This window comes from Poecile atricapillus, chromosome 1 (assembly GCF_030490865.1).
Source record: "Poecile atricapillus isolate bPoeAtr1 chromosome 1, bPoeAtr1.hap1, whole genome shotgun sequence".
NCBI lineage: Eukaryota > Metazoa > Chordata > Aves > Passeriformes > Paridae > Poecile > Poecile atricapillus.
The window spans coordinates 173,075,971-173,093,742 of NC_081249.1; the positions used below are offsets into that span (position 1 = coordinate 173,075,971).

Genomic DNA, 17,772 nt, shown 5'->3' on the forward strand with positions numbered 1-17,772 from the left:
AGTGTAGTACTCCATTTTTCATCTCATGTGGGCTGTTTTTCTTGGTGTATCAGGCTGATTTCAGCACTTTGCTACCTTGACTCTACCAGCCATTCCCATAACTGCTGCATAGCCAGCACTGCTGTAATTTCAGCTGCTAAGCCCTTGGCTCTTTTTTTTTTAATCTTCCTATCCATTTTCCTGTTTCAAATCACAAAGGTACATCCTCATGAAGAACAGTCCTTTCCTCTTTGTGCTACTGCTTGTTCTGCAGCTGAATCTTTCCCTGATGCTTCCCTAGTGCTTTGTGTCTAAGGCACAACACAGAGACATGCAATGCAACGTGCTCCCTCATTATTAATATAGATTGATGTTGAAAGAAGTGCTGGATGTAAGATTTTAATCAAGAAACTGCAGCAACTTTATGAGCATTATATATCTCTCTTAATTTGGCCAGCAATGAAAATACAGTTGGCAGGAGGAAAGAAGAAAACTCTTTCTCTCTCTCTCACCAATGTACTTTCCAACATGAAAAAAAAGGATTTTGAATAAAGTGGCAATATGGATGCATTTGAAGCTGCGAAATGTGATTCTTAATTGCTCGTGATTGTCTCTCCAACAACTGGTAGGTTAACTATGGCAGGCTGACAGCCTGCACTAACTGACAATCAATATTGTTGAAGCACAGAACCTTTGCCTGCAAGACACAAAAACATTTCATTTTCAAACACTACAGGACATCTGCTTCTGGAGAGAAAAAGTTGCTTCTTCTCGGCAAATATGCACCAACTTGTAACTTATTTTTTCTCCTTGCTTGGAGGAAACAAAAGTCTTCTTTATACCATATCCTTTCCACTAATCTGGCAGCTATCCAGTGTGGGTTTAAACAGATGTTCTGGAAAAAAATATGGCATATACAAATGAGATGGAATCCAGAAATTCAGTCATGGATTATTACAGATATAAAATGTGAAGGGCTAAATTCTTCCCAGATTCACATTCTGTATAATATTTGGCACTAGATGTAAGAACAGCACACAAACAAATCATTAATACCCTCATTATAATAATTATTATATATTTAGCACAAAGACCCCAGGCTGGCTCAAACCCTACATGTTAAATACTGTACAGATGCATGTTCAGGCTGAGGAGTTTATTCAAATGGCTGCTTGCACCAAAGACTTAGATATGTAAGTAACTTTTCTTGTGCATGTTTACAGGATTAAGCCCCACATGTGATTATATTATTGGCAACAAAGGGCATTTCTTACTTTCCATGCTGCAGCCCTTGAATAAATCACACAATAATGAACAATTTGAGGTTAAAGGGAAAGAATTTGATTCTTGCTGCATCTAAGGCTACTAAGGGCTGCCACAGGGTTGAAAATTTAGTGGTAGAAATTGTATGGACATATTTGTCATAAATATATATTGCACACAAAGCAATGAAACTGATAAATTTATATTTTTAAGTGCTGAAATGCATCATACAGTCTCCTGATGTGAAGGGCAACCACCTAAGCCCTGAGCTCTGGTAACACTTCTGGGATGACCTGTGAAAGCATCAGGGAAGGAGAGCTTTACCACGGGACAGATGCTGGGTGGGACTGAGGGATGCTGGCAACTTTGGAAGAGGCACAAAGAAATTCCTTTCAACTTTTACTGATATTGCAGAGCCAATATGATTTGATGGACAGAAAATCTAGGAGCAGTGGTATCCTTATGGTCTGTGGAGACCTCAGGGTTCCAATGCTTGTGGGGGAATCCTTGTCTCCCATTCTCAGTCTGAGCTCCTGGTGACTGGGACTGTGCCTCCTACTGCTTTTCTTTTTAATTTTTCCATTTCCAAGTGTTGAGCAACGAAGCCAAATTCTTACGGTAATAAACTCAAAAAACAATTACCTTTTTGAGTATTCACAAAGGACACTTCATAACTTGATAAAAAAGTCTGTTTCCTATTATTGTTATTGCTGAACAAGATGAAATGAAAGATGTTGGGGTGATGCCAGGGTGACGAGTGGGAGAGATTCACTTGTCCCCACTTTTCTGGCTGCTTTTTCTTTGCAGTTTCTAACTTCTCATCATTTAATGAATTTCAAAAAAGTTTCAGGGAAATGTAAATACAGCAAACTGTAGCTTTTCTACCCCCATACTTTTTAAAATGAGAGCTCACGGGTTGCAATGGAAGAATAATGAAAAAATGTAAATGAGTAAAACAAAGAACTGGGCAGGTTATTTTTTTCCCCCGCAGACAAGGTGAAACAGTAAAATTCAGACCTCTGTGAAATCCAAAGAGATCCATAAATCACCATCTAGGAAACATCCCAAACTCAACTGTAGAAGTCCCTGCATGGGAAACACCATGACAGAAAAGCAACCTGCACTTTTCCTTGCAGGAGTGTAATGAGCCTGCTCTTCCCTTTCCCCACTGCTGCCTGTTGCTGTGAGAGCAGTTGCAAGAACAGCACAGCTTGATGCCAGTGGCCTGTGCCAGGGGCAGATGCTCTGGTGTGTTCCCAGATGTTCCAGGAAAGCAGAGGTGCTGGCAGTGCCTGGGCCAGCCCACCTCGCTGCACACAGCCTCCCCCCAACACACACAACCCTCCCTGGATCCTCGCGTGCCTGACGTCTCTGCAGAAATGCTGGTGAAGTGCCACATGGAGATGGCTTCAGTGCACACTCTTGGGCAATTTTAATAAATTTAGCTGCAGAAGAAGGAGCTGAATTGAACATGCAGGCAGACCGCTGCAAACTGCCTGGTTCTGGTTACAAGCTCAAGAAATCAAGTGAAGTAACATGCAAAACTTAGCACAGCCTATCTAAGCCAGTGAGCAAGTCAGGCTTAGTGGGTTATTTGATGATATTTGATTCTCCTTCTATATGAATAACATCTGCAAATATGCTGAGTCTCTTTGGAATTGGTTTTGGTTTAAAAGAATTTGTTATTTAGAGCATTTCAATCAGTCACTCCCTGCCTTGCTGCTTTGGCTGGTCACAGTGTCACGTTTGAGCCTTCCCATCCTCTGCCTCAAGAAACATCATCCTCATAATAATCAGGTGTTTGTTATGGGAGCCTCCAAAGACAACAGGAGAGAGCACTGATGCTATAAGCCCACTGCTGAGGGTTAGAAATTAGGATGATGCTAAAGAAGGAAAAAAAGACAAATAAAGAAAAGTATCTGATTTCCAAAACACCACTGACAAAGTTTAGATGTCTCAGCAGCAGCAGCCAGTTCAGTGCTAGGGTACTGCACATGTGCATCCTGCCCTGTGTCAGTGCACCCACATTGCTGCTGTGGCAAGGCCAGGGACACTGGCTGTGTTAAGCCTCCCAGACATCCCAAAGATTCTTCCTGAACAACGATGTCTGGTCTTTCTTGGAAGGAGCTCAGGCAGAACTGTTTGTCTTTTTCACCCCAATCAAGTCACAGGTGGGTGATGCTAGAAAAATTAGTGGCCACCACACCTTGACTCCATCAATTCCATCACACTTTACCTCCATCATATCCATTACACATCTAGAGGGCTTTTGCAGCTGCCACCCATAGCAGAGTGACAGAAAGCTTTCTCCTCTGTCTCAGGATAATAATGTAGAAAGGTCATCCTGCAACAGACTAGAGGTACATCAAGTCTAGCGTCTTCTCTCCAAAAAAGAACAGCAGGGATGTGGTCAGATGAGTGTAAGAGCAGGGTAAGCAATCAGTGAATATTCTTCACGCTGTCAGCACTGTGTGGCTTTATAAGCCCAAATCTGTGCATTGCATTTAACACCTTTTGATGAATTCATTAGCCATGAAATTTTCTCATGGTGCTCCAAACCTCTGCAAGTCTTGACACTCTGGAGATGCTGCATCAAGGAGATGCACACCTTAACTACAATCCCATAGAGAATTACCTCCTTTAATTCATCCTGAATCCACAAGCTTGCCCAGTTCGTCTGCTGTTCCTGGTTGCTCTCCTGGAAGAAAGAGGATCTCCCTGATCTCCCCACAACGATATGATCCTGCAGTCTCCTGTCACCCCACCCTGAGTCACCTCTCACTAAGACTGCAACCAGCCTGAGACTACATGGGCATGTCCATTGGGCTGGACAGTAAGTTTGGGATTGGGAATGATCCAGACACAAGCTCAGAGCGCATTTCCTGATTGGTAAGAACTTAAGCCTTACTCAGGCAGTGTAGCTTAATTTATCAGCGCCCACAAGGAGTGCAGGTACCCAAGTGTCAAGCACGAGAGCCAGCAGCATGGCAGCAGATGGAGCAGAGAGTGCCCCAGCCTCTGGATATGTTTAGACAGACAGCAGTGTTTTGCAACCACAATTTTTCCACAACTTGCCCAACCTTACCTCCTCTTTCTTTCCAGACTTTAAGGTAAGCAACCTTAAAAGCAGCTCCAGAAGTGGGCAGGGGATAAAGAAGAAAGTTCCAGAAAAAGCATCTGGGCAGGGAGAGGTGGGAGGGAGGCACATGCCCATACCCACCATCACCAGCCTGCCTGAAAAGAGAATTAATATCATTTGTGTGGGATTTTCCTCCCCCTCCCGCAGATCAAAAGGACAGCAGCAATGCAATCTGCTGTTTGTGTAGGAAATGTGTCAGAAGAAGGAAGGAGGGGATGCACATGGGAACATCTGCTCTAAGAAGCCACTTGAAATTTAACCATTTAGGTCCTGATCCAGGGAGCACCTGCCTAGAGTTAAGCCTCAGTGACACCGGGGCTGTTCATGGCACCTAATACGAAGTCCTGGAGGAGAATAAGGATGATGAGTTGTTCTTCCTCAGACTGGGCTCACATTGGCAGAGTGGAGGTGCTGCTGGGCAGGTACAAGCAGGCTCACTCTGATGGCTCTGCTGAAGATGTGGGAAGAGCTGTGGCTGCCCAGAGTTCTGCGTCTCCATCGAGGCACCACTGCACAAGTGCGAGGTTTGCAACACAGCTCCCTGAGTCACCGGTGCCAAGAGCAGGGCACAGAGGACACAGGACTTTTTATCTCATTTGTCTGTCAGGCTTTAAGCACCACACTCCTCCCTTCTACTGCTCTACTCGTTGTTCTCTCCCTCTTTCTTCATCAGCTGGACCTGGCAGTGCAGAGAAGAAGCAGAAAATTAAAGGTGGGAGTAGCACATCTGTCTGTGACTGTTAACAAGTGCCCTGATCACTCACTGCCACCCCTTGTGACCTTTGCACAAAAACTTGTCGCTGGAATAAAGTATTTGCTGACCTGGCCATGTAACACCGCCACACATAAAGATAAGTACAGCAGAGAAACAGAAAAGTAAAAAAAAAAAAAAAAAAAGGAAAAGGTCGAATTCTTTCTTCCTTCTGCATATAAAATTAAAAATCTCACATTGTCCCAGTGCAACAGAATTGAGCACAAAAGGGAAAAAACAGCCCCGTGTTGTTCTAGGCCAGGTGCCAGAACAACTTGTGTGAGTTTGTGCTGGCAGCCGTGTCCTCCGGCCGAGGGTCCGCGTTCAACCACTGCACGGAGCCGACACCACCGACCCTTCCTCCCAGGTCACTGAGTCACCTTCCTGCCAGCCCCCCGCCACCCTGAACCTCCCAGGCACTTCGGCAGAGGTTGCTTTTTTTGTTTGTTTGTTCATTTGTTTGGTGTGTCCTGTAAGACGCGTCCCATGATTGTCATTTACTACCCAGGGTGGCATACGAAAGAGTGCCGCCTCTGTGGAAACATCAACCTTAACCCGGCTTTGGACACAGTCCAACAAATCCTTTACCCAGAGAAATACTTTTACACAAGTATTTAAGTCAACAGGAATCCTTGCATGAGTAAAGGATTGTGGGATTTAGCCTTTACCCATCTTATTTTTCCAATAAATAAAATGTACTTTTTTGCCATTTTTATCCTTTCACTGTTCCTTGGTGTTGGCTTATTTCCCCAGAGTTCCCTATGATTCCAAACATCATTTACCTTGCAATTCCTTTCTCTCTCATCTCTGCTGTATATAAATTTTTCTACTTTTTCCCACCTTACCTGTATACATGAATCAAATGGGCAATCTGAACTCCAAATTAGGACAGAGAAATTGTTTGGATTTCAGCTTCTGCATCAGAGTTGATCTTCTCAGTATTGACTCCATGTCAAATACAGTGCTGGAAGAGCTGTGGGAATTCAGGTAACTCTCAATAACCAAATTAAAAAAACCCTCCTCTTTAACTAAATTTTTGTTAGAGCTTATCTTAAAAGGACCTCTGCTTTCCTTTTCTGTCCCTGTCATCTTAGGAGTCTGGTCTAAATGCATGTAGTCACAAATCCTCTCCCATATTCAGCACTATGATACAGCAGAGAGCCTGAGAGTATCCTGATTACAAAAGCGTAGTTTGAACGTTGCTCTGGACTAGAGCTGGAGGCTATCTCTGCTTCACTTGGCTGAAAAGAAGTACTTAGCCTTTTGGACTATGGAATTAAAGGCAGGCATGAGCAGCAGCACAACACACCATGTACACTGCTGGCTAAAAAAACCTTGGATCCTCCAGTCACCCCAGCCCAACACACCCCCTAGGTACATCGTCAAATCTGGGTCATGAAGATCATACAAAAAGGGGAGATGTAAAAACCACGGGGGTTTTGGCCCACTGCTACTTCTTCTGCAATTCTCCCAGTCCATTTATAGTTTTACTTTTAGTTTGTTCCCTTCTTTGTCTTCTGCCAAGGAGCTGCTGTGCCAGCTTCTACAAAACCCCTTTGTCTACAAATGGTCAGCAGCGCTATCTCCATGACAGTGCTCCATTCATCCCACTCTGCTGTGGCCAGGTGACATCCTACCAGCGACACCCACAGGTCCCTGGCAGGTGATCACCATTCCAGGTTGTTCCTTTCACTTATTAACTGTTGAGGGCTAGCCTCCAGGTTAAGCGTGCTACTGGGTGTCTTTTTCTCTTTAGCAAGTGTCACCAGGTTCACCAGATGAGACTGACACTTTACAAAAGCATCGGGAGTACATCTTAATGAGTACATCTTAATTTTTTTCCAAGGCTTTGTACATTTTTTTTGACATCTCTACCATCCCACTTTATTTCCAAGAGCAAACTACCAAAATCCTTCACCTCCCTGGGTGCAGGTGGAGCCCAGGCTGGTCACTGTGTTGCAAGAGGAACTCGGTAAGGTGATAGCCTGGATCTCAGACTGCAGCCTGAACTTCCTGATGCAGTGAAGACTGTTGCTTTGTTGTGAAGCCATGATGCAGTAGCAAAGTGTTGAGTACACGAGTATGGGCTCTGAAATCAGAACTCTTCCAGAGACAGGGGTCTACCTGCAGCTAAATTCAAACTTACTCAGGTTTCAGGGAGTCTGCTCCCCCTCACTGCACCTTCACCTCAGAACTAAGTGCTCGTACTCCCACAGACCCTGTTGGGTGACCAGCTTCAGGTATCCAACTCTGCAGCCACATTCTGAAGCTTAATGTTATTCACATCTTTCAGTGATTCATTAAAGCAGGACTTACACTGAAAGTCTAATTAAGACTGAAGTCCCACATTCATTTCCAGAGCAGTAAAAGGCAAGTTATGTAAATTCACAGCAAGTAATTCTTCTTTTACCAGAAGAGCAACATAAAAGCATAAAATGCATCCATAGGCAAAACAGTAAAAGAGGGGAGTGAAGGTTCTGGCAGACAGTACGTAAGAGGAGGAAGTCTAGAAAGACATTTTTATTTGCATTTCTTACATGACATTCTCTGGACTTCCCCTCCACCTGGAATACATAAGAGGGAAGTGGAGTAACCAGTGTGATGGCTACTGTACAGCCCTGAGACAAAGGCAGCTTATTTTGACTAGAAAAATGGTCTCCTCATCCCCAGCCTCCCATTTCTGTCTCCATACCTGGGGCTGCACTGCTCTAAGAGGCACAGGTTTGGAATTCAGGCTCCCAAAGGAGTCAAGCAGAGACAGCCCACTGAGCCCAGCTTTTCCCTACAGAGAGCTCCCTAAGTCACCCCAAAATCCTTCCTATCCAATGTCACCAAAATCTTCATTCTAGCTCCTCCAACTACATTGTGAGCAACATCAAGGCAAGGTTGAGGCATGGCAAAGAGCAAGACTTACCTTTGCTGAAGGGGCCAGCACAAAAAAGGATACGAGGGTGAGGGAAGAGGAAAACATCCTAGGAGGGTAAGGAATAGGGTTAGAAGATGATGCCAGTGTGGGCACTCCAAGTTACAGAGGGTTTTGGAGGTGGGAACAGGCAGCTTGGTTTTGATTCAGTACCTGACAAAAATCATAAAGGAGTAGTAGAGGTGATTGCTGCAGCTGTGGGGATGTGTATGGGAGGGCAGGAGTGGGAATCACCGAGGACACCAACAGATATGGTAACAATGAGTCTGAACCGTGTAACACAGGGAGGGTTTAGTATGGGCAGTGGAGAAAAGTGAGATGTTTAGGATTTTCTTGTTTTAACATCTGGGATACTTGTGTTTGTACTCAGGCTAGGTTGATTTGGAAGCCCCGTGGAAAAGCAAAAGACAAGACTGATATTATATACCTCACATGTGAGAAAAGACAGTCTTTTATGCCCTGAGATTGCTGATATATCTAATGAGGACCCCAACACTTGTTCTGAGAACACGTTCAGCCAACCCCATGACTCCCAGGAGAGAAATGGATCCTGCTTAAGAGTCCTTTTGCAAGTAGTGGGATAAAAATGCCAGATCTCTGCCTTACAAAGCTCAGAGCAGTAGCTGGAAGTCATATTGATTTGTCCTGGGATGAAGTATTTTCTGAGGAACTGCTGCAAAATTTGTATGAGAACATCTTTAGAATGAAGCCCTTTATTCTAGGTTATATTTTTTGCTTAGCAAGTATTTTCATCCACAGATTTCCCCGTCCTAATCTAGCAAAATACTTCTGCAGTATTAAGATCTCTTCTGGGAGTTACCAAAATAAAGCACATTGTTAATATGATGCATTATTTGCTTACAAATAGAGCAATGCCAATTAAATTCTCTCCTTTAATAAGAAATTAGTAACTCTACATTGGACCCTTATTGAGGATACAGCAGCTTTTGATGTAAAGAATTTTGTCTGGTCTGATAAATTTTATTGTTATTATTATATTATTATTTGTTATTATATTGCTTTGTCTGGTCCCAAAGCAGACACCAATTTTGTCTCTTGCTGTCAACTGGTACTTAGAGCCTTTCACTGTCCTTCTCTATACATCCTGCTATGAGCTTCTATACACCTGTTATTTTATAATGTGGGTTCTCAGGTTCCTTCCTGGGCATTGATAAATAAATAAAACAAATACTAAAAAGGAAGGAACATGCTTAATTGTATCTGAATTTTTAAATTAATTTGGCAAAGAAATCCCAAGCAATGGTAAAATACAGCTGCCAGGGTGATGAACAAGAGTGAAAGAGAAAAAAAAAAAAGCCAACTCTGAAAGAAGAGTGTGCTTTGTCAATGCCATGCAAATTTCCTTCACCATTGCAAAGCAAGAAGCATGCTCTCTTTACTGAAAAAGCAATGGCTTTATAAAGGCGGAAAAGGAACCTTCATTTACCATTTCTAGAAAAACACAACACAGCAAACTGTTAAAAAAACCCAACCCAACCAGAAGTTAAGGGTTAGACAAGCTGAGTGAAACTATGGAAGATGAATAACTGAGTGAAAGCTGCCTCTCAGATGCTGACAGGGGAGACAAGATACAGGTGTGGTGTTAAATGCTTGGCTGACTTGGACAGGGATGTTGCAAGCTCTCACTGCAGAGTCAAATGTGACCTGTGCCAGTGGTACCTCTGCAGAGTCCTTTTTGATTTTAATACGTGTTCCTAGATTGATGCAGCCTTATTGACAGCCACGTTATGGCAAATAGAGCAATATGTAATTTATACATGCAGCTTACTGCCACCAGCCTCTCCACTTGGTAAGATGATTTGACAACAGCCCTGGCTGCTCCAATATATACTCACAAATACTGCAGCACACGCAGGGTCTCGTTATCGGGGAGAAATCAGCAGGACAGCCATAAAACAAATACGACTCACATAAGCACACTGCTGAGGAGACTGTCTGCAATATATGCTCTGATTAATGTCTGGAATGGCAGCAGTGCAAGTTAATGCTTTCTGGAGTCTTGGATGATATGCTTGAAAAGATCTTTGGGAAAGTCGTGCCCACTTTTATGACTTGACTGCAAAGTGAGCAACCCCCAAATGCTGACCTTGGATTTGACTGCAGGGTAACTGCTGGAGGAGATTGCTAATTGGGGGAGTCCTGCGGATGCCAAGGGCAGCTCCTTGTCTTACCACCACCAGCTCTGCATCTTTTGGGGTTAAATTCCTCCCTGTTTCACAGGAGGGAATGAAGCATTTGGCCTTTCTAATGCTCACTGCTGTCTGCAAGGGATAAAACAGCCTTTGAAAAAGTTTGGAAGAACTTCTGCAAATAAACCTCACTATGACCAATGCACTTAAAATAGCTTCAATCCTGCAAGTATTAGACAGTCTCAGGCCCTGACTCTCCCTCTAAAATGCAACTGGACTATCACAAAGAAGATGTCCTATGAAAAAAAAAGAACATAAAAGCACTGAAATCATGTAGAAACAAACACAAAGAGGCTTCTGCCCAATGCGGTGAGAGAGAAAACTATTAAATCACATGAAAAACCTGTTGCTACCGCTTCTGCATCTGGCCAACAAAGAGGGCTAGAGAGGCCCCACTCAGTAAATACCTACTCTTGTTGGATCAAAGGGGTAAGAATGGAAGCGAGTCCTCAGGCTTTATGGACCTGATCCAGTTGGTTTTTCTACTAATTTCTGTGGGCTTTGGCTGGTGTCCAGGCAGCAAAAACAACCAGGAGCAGGGCTAGCCTTGCCTGGCAAGTGGAAGCCCTGCCAGCACCACCGAATTTTACTCTCTCTGCCCTAAAGCTGGGCTTTCTGCTCAACTCTGGAAAGCTCCATAGGCAGCAAAAGGCTTGTTGGAGCCCAGGAGGGTTTTAGCCAGACCCAGGAATGCACACAGCTGCACAAGGATGCCCAACACAGTCACTCCCAACAGCTTCCCTCAGTCCCCATCCACATTCAGCCATCCTGATGTTTGGTGGCACAGTGGTTGTGATCTCCTCTGAGCACAGGCACCAGTCACAAAGCTCTGTCTTGGCCAAGCAGCTCTCCCTGGCTCTGCTCCACTGGGGAAGGACTGAAAACGGAGCCTTCTCTGGGCTTGGTGGGAGGGGAGCCCTCAGCCTGAGAAGGGCTCAGGGGCCAGGGAGAGGAAAGCAGATAGCTTGCTCACCCTGTCGTGCTCTCACGAGGGCTGTCAGAAACACAGGAGCTCTCAGAATAAAGTTTCTGGGGCAGTTCTTCCTGTTGCTTTGCTTCCAGTAATGACTTTGTGCTTGTTTACATTAGCAAGTTGTACTACCAGTATTTTATACAACCATAGCTAAATCAGTACAACACCTGTATTGTACCCAGCGTTGCCTTGGTGTGAAGGTGAGTATAGTATTTCTGAGACCTGAAAAAGCGAGCCAGCAACATGCCAAAAGGATCCTTAGAGGAAATGGGAATGCTGTTGTATTTTCTGACACTTCAAACTCGATAATGACCACAGACTTACTGTGAAATTGTAATTGGCTTCCTAAAAATAAGACACTGCTGGATTGTAGACAATTATACCTAGCTTACAGCACCCAAGTAGGAATTTAAACCTTGGTTCTTTTTTAATCTTGCTTTTTCTCAATTCATATATTAAAGGGGAGAGAGTAATATGAATTATTACTTACACAAAACACGGGATTTCTGCCAAGCAGCCTAATTAATACAAGACTCTGCCTAACATTTCCAACATACAAAGACAGCAAAACTCCACAAGTTAGCAAATCCAGGGAGTAACTTCATAGAGATTGCACTTGTTCCACTTTTGATAGAGTCTGTGCAGGCTGTGACTGCAGAATGACACCGTCTTTAAAAGGACAGAGCTCCCCAGTCCTGTCTGCCATGGTGGACAAATGGATAAAGCTTTCAGCTTTACTGAATGGTGACAGATTTAACCCCAGGACCTTTAACTCTTTTGCTGGAGCTGAGTACCTCCACATTCTGGGCTGGAGTTTTCCAATTTGAACCTTACAGCTGACAGTATTACCAAATAGTGTTACTCTGAGAAGGGCTTTGTGACAACGTAATCATTAGTGCTCAAACCCACCCAAATATCCTGGCATTTGCTGCCAATGGAGTTAAACAGTTGAGGCTCGTGGTAGGTAAGTGGTGTTGGTGATGCAGACCCCACCTCCTGTGACAAAGAGCCTTCATATATCAGAGATCCAAATTAAATTAGACTAAATCCAAATTAAGCCTGATGTTTTAAGGTGCTAATGCTACCATTGCAGAAAAATGTGGGGAAAAAATGGATTCATTAAAAAAAAAGTTGCTATTTTGCAGCTATTACAATCTAGGCAAGGCAACCTAGAGGAAGGAAAGGGAAAGGAGTTTCCCTGCTGTACTTGTTGGAGGCTAAAGCACAGTCTGGAGGCTCCAGCTGGCACCACGCAGGGCGTTCGCAGGGGAGCTCTGAAGTGCCCCCAGTGCTCCACTACCCCTCCACTCTCCCTTACCCACCAGCACTCTCATATCCATCCCTCAAAAACCTCAACATCCACCTCGGCCCGGAGCCTCAATCCCCAGCCCCCCGCCTCCCCTCCCGGCGCTCTGCTGCCCCGGGGCTCTGGGACAAGCCGGAGCAGCGACATCCCGGGCGCTTCCAGCTCCGGCAGCCGCAGCTTCCCAGCGGGTTCCAGCGGCGCCTGCCGGGTCCCACCGGGGCGGGAACCCCGCGCCCCCCTCCTCGCAGGGCGCTCACTTTTGATGCGATTGCAGCTAATTAAAATTTAAAATTCAAATCAACTATCGAAAAGGTCATCTTGAAAAATCCGTCGGCATTTGGTATTTATCAGCTGGCGCGCAACTACACATAAACCCGGGTCTGTGTGTGTATGTGTGTGTGTATGTGTGTGTGTGTGTGTGTGCGCGCTGGGGGGGAAGCGCCGCGCCCCTCGCCTCATCCCCGCGGCGGGGCCGGCACCGCGCAGCTCCCGCGGCCGCGCTGCCCCGGCCCCGCGGCACGTCGGGCTGCAGCGGCCGGGCGGGCGCGCCCTGTCCGCGGCGGCGCAGCGGAGTTGGGAGCGGGACGGCGGCGCTGCCAATGCAGCGGCCGGGAGGGGAGGGCAGCAGCAGCAGCAGCAGCGGGAGGAGGAGGAGGAGGAGGAGGAGGCAGCGAGGGGGAGGGCGCAGCCGGCAGCGCGCACCGGCCGGCGGCGGCGGGGCTGGCCGGGGCGGCGGGGCCATTGTGTGCTCCAGACGGGGACACGGCCGCTCGCTACCGCACCCTCGCCCGCACCCGCGGCTCGCAGCAGCGAAAGTATCGCGAGAGCGGCCGGCCGACAACCTGCTCCGCCACAGCCCCGCGCCGCGCCCGCGGAGCGCCCGCGCCGCCGCCGCGCACATGCGGACGCCGAGCGCCGCCGCCGCCCGCCGGTGAGTAACGCGGGGAGAGCCGCGGAGCGGGGAAAGGCGGCGGGAACGCGCCGCCACGCCACACCCCGGCGGGGGAAAGTCCTCCCCGCAAAGTTGGGGAGCGCGGCTGTGGAGGGGGGAGATCCCAAAAGCGGCTCAGCGGTGCTTCCCCCCGCCGGCCCCCCCAGCGCTGCGCGGAGCCGGGCACCGGCGAAGGTCACCGCGGCGGGCTGCGGGGAGCAACTTTGCGGCGGGAGGTGGGGTCCGGGCTGGGGGCTGGTGGTGGCGAGAGTATCGGGGGAGGGGGGGCGGGCTCGGGGCAAGTTTGTGGGATTTAATCGCGGGCTATAAATGGGGCTGCTGGAACTTTAAAAGGCAGCAAGCTGTGGTTGGCTGGTAGCGAGATTTGGAGTAACATATGGCATTAAAAGGCGCACAGCTGGAGGTAGCATTTCCATCGCAGTGAAGTCAGAGCAGCTGACTCTCCAGCTTGCGGTGTAATTAGCAAACCGAGCACTCCTCCTTCCCTCCCTCCTCCTCCCTCCCGCCTGCCTCTCTCTCTCTCTCTCTCCCCCTCCCTCCCTCCCGCCGCGCCTCGGTCGCACTCGCACCGCGCTCCCTCCTGCCCGCCCGGCTCCGCGCCCGCGGCCGGCCCCGCCGCGCCCCGCGGAAGGTAAGCGCCCGGCCGCGGCACGCAGCCGGCTGCAGCCTCAGTCCCGCCGGCCTTCCGCCGCTTATTTTCCTCCTTGCCTTTTAATAACTTCGAGGGAAACTTTTTCTTTCCTCCCTTTTTTTATCCCCCCCGCCCTTTTCGTGTGCGGGGGCCGGGGCCTCCCCCCCTCCCTGCCCCGTGCCCCCCTCCCCGCAGAGCCGCCGCTCCCCCAGCGCCAGCCGCCGCTGTTTTGTTGTCATTCGGTGCATAACGACTGAGGATAAAGTTTAAATGTGTGTGTGTGCGTGCGTGACGCGGGGAATATGCTTTATTAAAAGATGCCCTAAGTTAGTGTTGCTGGGAAGACAGCCTGGGAGTTGATGCTTTTTTTCTTTTCGGGGGTGTGTGTGCGCTTTCCTCTGCTTAATTTTATTAAAGTGCTTAGTGGGAGAAACAAAGGTTGGAGGGGCTGCTGCTTTACTAGCTTTTGTTTACTTACAATCAAGTTTTTCCTGTTCGGAGCAGGTGCGAAAGGATGAGAAGCATGTTGTGTTGATGTTGTTTTTTTTTTTTTTTCCTTCCCCCCCCCCCAATAAAACTATTACAGACAATTAACAGTAAATGTTATCTCCAAGGCTGTTTCTTTGGCTTGGGTTACCAAAAAGCCGATCTGTTTGTTACAGCTGCTAGGAGGCTTTAGTTTACAGTAGCATTCAAGTTTTTCCTGTTTTGAACAGGTTATGAAGGAAGAATGGAGTTTCCAGACCATAGCCGCCAGTTGCTGCAGTGTCTGAGTCAGCAGCGTCACCAGGGCTTCCTGTGTGACTGTACTGTTTTAGTTGGAGAAGCTCAATTCAGAGCTCACAGAGCCGTTCTTGCCTCTTGCAGTATGTACTTCCATCTTTTCTACAGGGACCAGTTAGACAAAAGGGATATTGTGCATCTGAACAGTGACATTGTCACAGCCCCTGCCTTCAGCCTGCTGCTCGAATTCATGTACGAGGGAAAGCTGGAATTCAACAGTCTCCCAGTGGAAGATGTGCTGGCTGCGGCGAGCTACCTTCACATGTATGACATTGTGAAAGTCTGCAAGGGCAAGTTGAAAGATAAAGAATTATGTTCGGAAGAGAAGATTAATGATGAGGCGGCTAGTTTGGAGAAAGCGGAGCATTTTCTAGACGCCGGAGTGCCCCTGGTCCACGAGTTTGACCCAGGAAACAAACAAAAATTCAGCGTTGCAGAATACGAGAGAGCAGCAGGCAAAGAAAAGGTCAGCAGTCACCCCGCCTGGTCCTCTGATCATATAAGTGTCAGCTCTGTGCCGACAGAGGCAGAACCGTGCGCCGCAGCAGCTGGAAAAACAAAGGCTAATGTCAATAGTTCCACAGGACCTTTGTCCCAAAGGTCTGTTAACCATCCCCTGGCTTCGAGTGATGTGGACTGTGCGCTGGATTTGTCTTTCAAGCCCGTGCCGGGGAGAGATTCCTTACACCCCTCCTATGTCTTTGGACAGCTGGCTTCCGACAGCCAGCAGCAGGGTACCGAGCCACTTGTTAAAGATGAACAAGACTTGCTGTCAGATCAGGAGGACAGCGAAGCCAGGAGTCCAGAGAGTCAGCATTTTGGGAATTCAGCCAAAAGCCTAGTGACAGGGTTAGGACACATGTTCGCGGGGAATGGCAGCTCTCATGCCCGAGAGGAGGATATAGATCAAGAGCGAGACGAGAGCGAGGACGACATGGATTCGTCGGACATCTCGTCGGGCGTCCTCGTGCCTCCTGGGCATATCTGCATTTGTCCCCTCTGTAGCAAGGTGTTCCCGAGCCCGCACATCCTTCAGCTGCACCTGAGCTCTCACTTCCGTGACAAGGACGGCTCCCGGACCCGCCTGTCCCCCGACGGGTCGGTCCCCACTTGCACCCTCTGCGGAAAGACTTTTTCCTGCATGTACACGCTAAAGAGGCACGAGAGGACTCACTCGGGGGAGAAGCCCTACACCTGCGGCCAGTGTGGGAAGAGCTTCCAGTATTCCCACAACCTCAGCCGCCACGCGGTCGTGCACACCAGGGAGAAACCCCACGGGTGCAAGTGGTGCGAGAGACGCTTCACGCAGTCCGGGGATTTGTACAGACATATCCGCAAATTTCATTGTGGCCTTGTAAAGTCCTTGGTTGTTTGAGATGTGTGACTTTTGTTTTGGTTTTTTGTTGTTGTTTTTGTTTTTTTTTTTAATATCTACAACCCCCCCCACCCCCCCAACCTTTTTAAAACAAAACAGGAAAAAAAAGGCAGCATCTGAATTTGAATTTTGTTTTTCTCCTCCCTTTCCTTTATTTTGTTTTGGTGATATTCACTTCAGGTATATGATCTTTAAAAGATGCGGTGGTATACACTCCAGAGGCCTTTTAATGCAATCCTTCCACCTCTCCATCTCCCCCCTTCCCCTGCCACTGTCCCTTCCTAGCACAGTCCTTTAGGTCTTCTCTTGTGCACCCATGTTACATTATTAATGTGAAATGATCTTAAGTAATTCTGCAATGATTTAGCATCAGTTTTCACACTGGAAGTACTTGCTTTGTGGTCAGGGTTTTGTTGGTTTGGTTTTTCTTTTTTTTTTTTTTTTCTTTTTTTTACCTTTTCTTTTTGAAAAAAACATTATCAGCAAATTCTGGAGAAAAATTTGGCTTCCATTAAGCTCCCCAAATGCGCTCTGTGTGTTGCAGAGAAACATCTGAAGAGATCAACTGTGATTTAAATACATTTTGGTGTAGAGAAGCCTGTCCACACGTTGCAGAGCGGGCAGATGTACTTTGGTTTTATAGAGCTAGATGAGACAATTAATTGGCCCAAATTTTAAAGGCGTTGAGGATTACTGGCTGCATCGTTGGTGCTGGTCATTTTTTATTCTCTTTATTCCATTAATACTGTTCTGCAGTTGGTCCTAAAATCTAAATGAGAAGTTTTTGCCTTGGGACTTGACTTAAATTTTCCCTTCTCACCCATCCTCCTCACTGGGCTGACCTGCTGAAAAGCTGCTTTTGAGCATACAATGTGGATGGAAAAATACTTTCTGTCTGCAGCGTATTCACTCCCAAAATGTTGAAGGATGCACGCTAGGCTATACAAAAACATTGTATAATATGTGAATATTTTCCTTCCCATATCAACATCCAGAGCCTGATCCCATCCCCCTTGGAGGGGACAGCAGCTGTAAAGTGGCCAAATACCCCTCCTGATACAAATTCCCTGGGGTTTTGTAGTTCAAGGTAACTCAAGCCTTGTGCATTAGGAGATGCCCTGCTCTCTTGCCTGAAAAGTTTGCTGCCATGCTGAAACCAGCAGCATGAAATTATATTTTATTTTTATGAAGTTGGCAATACCCTCTGAGCCAAATTGTGTGCAATTGCTGGTGTTCCCAAGAGGCAGCATGAGGATGAACCACTGGAGGGAAAGCATGGCCTTTTGCCCCAAGTCCCACCTTTTCAGGGGAAGTTTTTGGGGGTAATTTTTTTTCTTTTTTTTCTTGTTTGTTTGTTTGTTTGTAAACTGAGGCTGCCTGTAACTATAGCCAGTTTTACTCCAGATTATTCAGTTTCTTGCCTATTAGATCATCATTTGGTCTGTGCATGTCTGTGGATATCACTTTATTCCCATCCAGTCAAATCA

At 47.0% G+C, this 17,772-nt stretch overlaps 1 protein-coding gene across 2 annotated transcripts; it reads left to right on the forward strand.

Moving 5' to 3' along the window:
- Window positions 1-13,226: 13,226 nt before the first annotated feature.
- ZBTB42 (zinc finger and BTB domain containing 42) lies at window positions 13,227-17,235 on the forward strand. Of its 2 annotated transcripts, none has more exons than XM_058827917.1 (2): window positions 13,227-13,475; window positions 14,844-17,235. In XM_058827917.1, exon 2 carries the CDS (start codon window positions 14,858-14,860, stop codon window positions 16,283-16,285), a length of 1,428 nt encoding a protein of 475 aa, XP_058683900.1. In that variant the 5' UTR covers window positions 13,227-13,475; window positions 14,844-14,857; the 3' UTR covers window positions 16,286-17,235. The 2 variants fall into 2 exon arrangements, with proteins under 2 accessions (XP_058683900.1, XP_058683892.1); XM_058827909.1 differs by lacking the exon at window positions 13,227-13,475 and adding an exon at window positions 14,069-14,127.
- Window positions 17,236-17,772: the final 537 nt, after the last annotated feature.

Excerpts from the sequence above, each read along its gene's own strand:
- ZBTB42 (XM_058827917.1), top strand. The coding sequence starts at position 14,858 with ATGGAGTTTCCAGACCATAGCCGCCAGTTGCTGCAGTGTCTGAGTCAG.